The 3,588-nt window shown below is 47.1% G+C and overlaps 1 protein-coding gene across 1 annotated transcript; it reads left to right on the top strand.

Annotated features, from left to right (window-relative positions):
- Positions 1–1,150: 1,150 nt before the first annotated feature.
- On the top strand, positions 1,151–3,555 carry LY79DRAFT_574330 (glycoside hydrolase superfamily). Its single transcript, XM_060559577.1, has one exon. It carries the CDS (start codon positions 1,359–1,361, stop codon positions 3,450–3,452), a length of 2,094 nt encoding a protein of 697 aa, XP_060406610.1. The 5' UTR covers positions 1,151–1,358; the 3' UTR covers positions 3,453–3,555.
- The last annotated feature ends 33 nt before the right edge of the window (positions 3,556–3,588 follow it).

Genomic DNA, 3,588 nt, shown 5'->3' with positions numbered 1-3,588 from the left:
AAATACTAGACTAGTAATATAGTAATAAAAGAGCTAGTATTAGTAAGCTATTAAACTATAATACTCCTTTATAACTAGTATTACTATTATAAATATAAAGAAGGTATATAATAAGTAAGTTATAGAGGCTATATAAGTAAATATATAGTGCTAATAGGTAGTAGTAAAAAGAATAGCCTATAAGTAAAAAAAAGAGGTCTAGTAGTAATATAGTACTTTAAAGTATTAATAAGTAAATAGATAAATAAAGTAACTAACCTTTAAACAGTAGCTTATCTATACTAAAGAAGATTAACTATATATCTTATTTAACCTTTTAGATCTATAGTAGTATAACTTAAATAATACTATATATAAAGAAAAATTTATAATAGATCTTAATTTAACCTCTCTACTATAGTATATACTTAACTACTTTAAGTATATAGTAAGACCTCTTAGTTAAGGTAATATTAACTAAGCATTAGCTAATATAGCTATAGAGGCAGTAGGGCTATACTTTAACCCTAAGATCTTTATAGATATTAATAACCTTATTAACAAGGATGTTAATTTAGTTATATTAAGTAAAGAATTAGTTAGTATACCTAAGAGTAATAATAATAATAATAGTTATATATTATTACTATTACTACTAATAACACTAATAGCTAGCCTTTTAATATTATAAGGTCCTTTATAATATAAGTTATAATATTATACTCTAAAGGATAAGATAGATAGTTAAAAGGCAACAGGGGTTATACTATAAAATATCCTATATATACCCCTATTAATATAAAAAAAGGAGCAGTAATATATAGTAGATAATAATAAGAGTAATACCTATATTATAGTAGTAATATAAATTTATAGTTATTATAGAAAAAAGAAAAAAAAAGTACTACTATAAAGCCCTTAATTAGGGCTATTAATTAGTACTACTTTTGTTATTATACAATATTATAGTAGTTGTTGCTTTAAGAAATAAAAAGTTGACTATACTATATAACGCACATAAAAGTGAGGGTATTTGTGATGTGGGTGTAACCCCCCTTTTCTTACTGCAACCCCCCTTTTTTCGCCCCCTCCGTGAGGAGGGGGTATTTAGCTCACAGCGCTGACTAAGTTGCCCCCGGGTATTCCTTAAATTACAGAAATCATCTTAGTAAACTTTATTAACTGGGTGTTGAGAACAAAGGATTTAGGAGGTAAGCAAAGTGTAGAGACGGCGCTCTCTCTCCCTTCACCATGAACATTAATAAGCTACTACTGTCGTTTCTAATCGCTCTTATTTGTGCTCTTCGTTTACGCCCTCCATTGCGTGGCCACCTAATTTGCCTGTGGCGGGTCACTCTCTCGAATACCGAGCACTCACCATGAAGCTCACGGCCCAGAGCTGGGTCAGAGGCGCTGTCGCATTATGGGCGTCGGCCGCGCAAGCCCTCGACGCAGAGGGCTGGAAGCGTCAGTCCATCTACCAGGTCATGACGGACCGTTTCGCGCTTGCGGCTGTAAACGACGAGCCCTATCTGCCACGCAGTTGCAACGTCTCGGCACAGACCTACTGCGGCGGCACGTGGAAGGGCATCAAGAGCCAGCTTGACTACATCCAGGGCATGGGCTTCACGGCCATTTGGATCTCGCCAATCGTCGCCCAGGTTGAGGCTCCTGTTGCAGACGGTGGCATTGCCGTGGAGGCTTACCATGGCTACTGGACCCGGGACATCTACGCGCTGAACAGACGTTTCGGCACCAAGCAGGACCTGGAAGACCTCATTAAGGCCGTACACGCGCGAGGAATGTACTTTATGCTGGATGTCGTCCCGAACCACATGGGACCGCAGCCGGGCCAAGTAGAGATAATGCTGCCTGCGTTTTCTAACTCCACCAGGAACTCTACAAAGACCGCCACGGGAGGGGCTATGTACGCCCTGCATAAGTCGCTCAACTACTCCATCTACTCGCCGTTTGATTCGTCACGCTTCTTCCACCCATACTGCCGAATTGACTACACGGACACGACAAGCAAACAATTGTGCTGGGAGGGCTGGAGCAAGGAGACCGGCGCGGCCTTCACGTTGCCCGACCTCCGCACTGAGGACGACGACGTCCTGCGCATTTTCGTCAGCTGGATCCGCAACCTGGTGGCCGAGTACTCCATCGATGGCCTCCGCATCGACGCCGCCCGCCACGTCCAGCCCTCCTTCCTTACCGCTTTGCAGGCCGCCGCCGGCGTCTTCAGCATCGGCGAGTTCTCCGAAGGCGACGTGGCGCCGTACGTCGGCTTCCTGGACGCCATTGGCGGCGCCTTTAATTTCCCGCAGTACTACGCGCGTATTGACATGTTCCAGTCCGCCTTCACGGCCAACTCGACCACGGCCACGCCTGCCAACTTCGCCAGCCAGATGGCCGCCCTGCAGGCCGCGCTGCCGAACCGCACCGCCACGCTGGGCAGCTTCTACGACTCGCACGACGCGAAGCGCTTCGCCAGCGTGTCGGGAGACATGGCCAAGGGCAAGAACGCCATGGTGCTCGCCATGCTGGTTGACGGCATCCCGGTCGTCTACCAGGGCGCTGAGCAGCGGTTCTCAGCCGGCCAAAACCCGTACTATCGAGCCCCGTTGTTCAATTCGCCCCTACATGCGCAGTACCGCACCGACTCCGACATGTACAAGTTCATCAGGCAGCTAAATCGTTTCAGGTCTTGGGTAGTGGCGCACAAGCAGAACAGCACGCGTTCAAGCTTCATCCAAGACCAGGCGCACGTCATCTTCAACAACAGCCACAACCTCGCTTTCGCCAAGGGGGAAGTCATCGCAGTCACCACGAACCTGGGCCTGGCTAGCAATCCATACAACTTGACTCTCCCAGCTCCCAGCCTGTCAAACTCGATACCGAGCTCGGGCAGCATTGGGTTCCCCCCAATGACGGACTACATCGATATCGTCAGTTGCACCCAATTCAAGACTAACAAAGATGGCAAGCTGTCGTTCCAGCTCATCCGGGGCTACCCCAGGGTATTCTACCCAGCCGCCAAGCTTACGCACAGCGGCCTCTGCGGCACCGTCCTCGACGAGAAGACTGAGGCCGACACCCACGGCAAGGACACCTGCGTTGTCACCTTCGAGATGGATGTGGCGACCAGCTTTGGCGAAGTCGTCTACCTGCTGGGTGACGCGCCGCAGCTGGGCTCTGGGGACGTGCTGCAGGCGCTAGCGCTCGACAGCTCGCTCTACACAACAGGGCGCCCGCTGTGGACCGTCGCGGCCGAGCTGCCCCTCGGCTCCACGATCGCATACGGCCTGCTGAAGGTCAGCGCGAACTCGGGCGAGGAGCTGTCCCGCTGGATGCCGGGGAATAACACGGTCGTGGTCGACGCAGGTGCTTGCGGGAAGGCAGGAGGTAGGTTGGTGGCGAGGAGAAGCTGGAGAACAAACAGGACCATAATCACTAGTGGTGTAGGCATATAACAGATTAATTATATAGTAGAGTAATAGGTAACTAGATATAAAGGGAGTAATAAGGGAGAAATTTAACTCTTCCTAGATAACTTTTAAGTCTATATTATAATAGAATAAGTAATAAGTAATATTATTATATTTAACA

This window comes from Colletotrichum navitas (genome assembly GCF_030913465.1).
Source record: "Colletotrichum navitas strain CBS 125086 chromosome Unknown LY79scaffold_415, whole genome shotgun sequence".
Classification (NCBI taxonomy): Eukaryota; Fungi; Ascomycota; class Sordariomycetes; order Glomerellales; family Glomerellaceae; genus Colletotrichum; species Colletotrichum navitas.
Note: the sequence above shows the minus strand (reverse complement) of the source record. Positions and strands in the feature narration are given on the sequence as shown.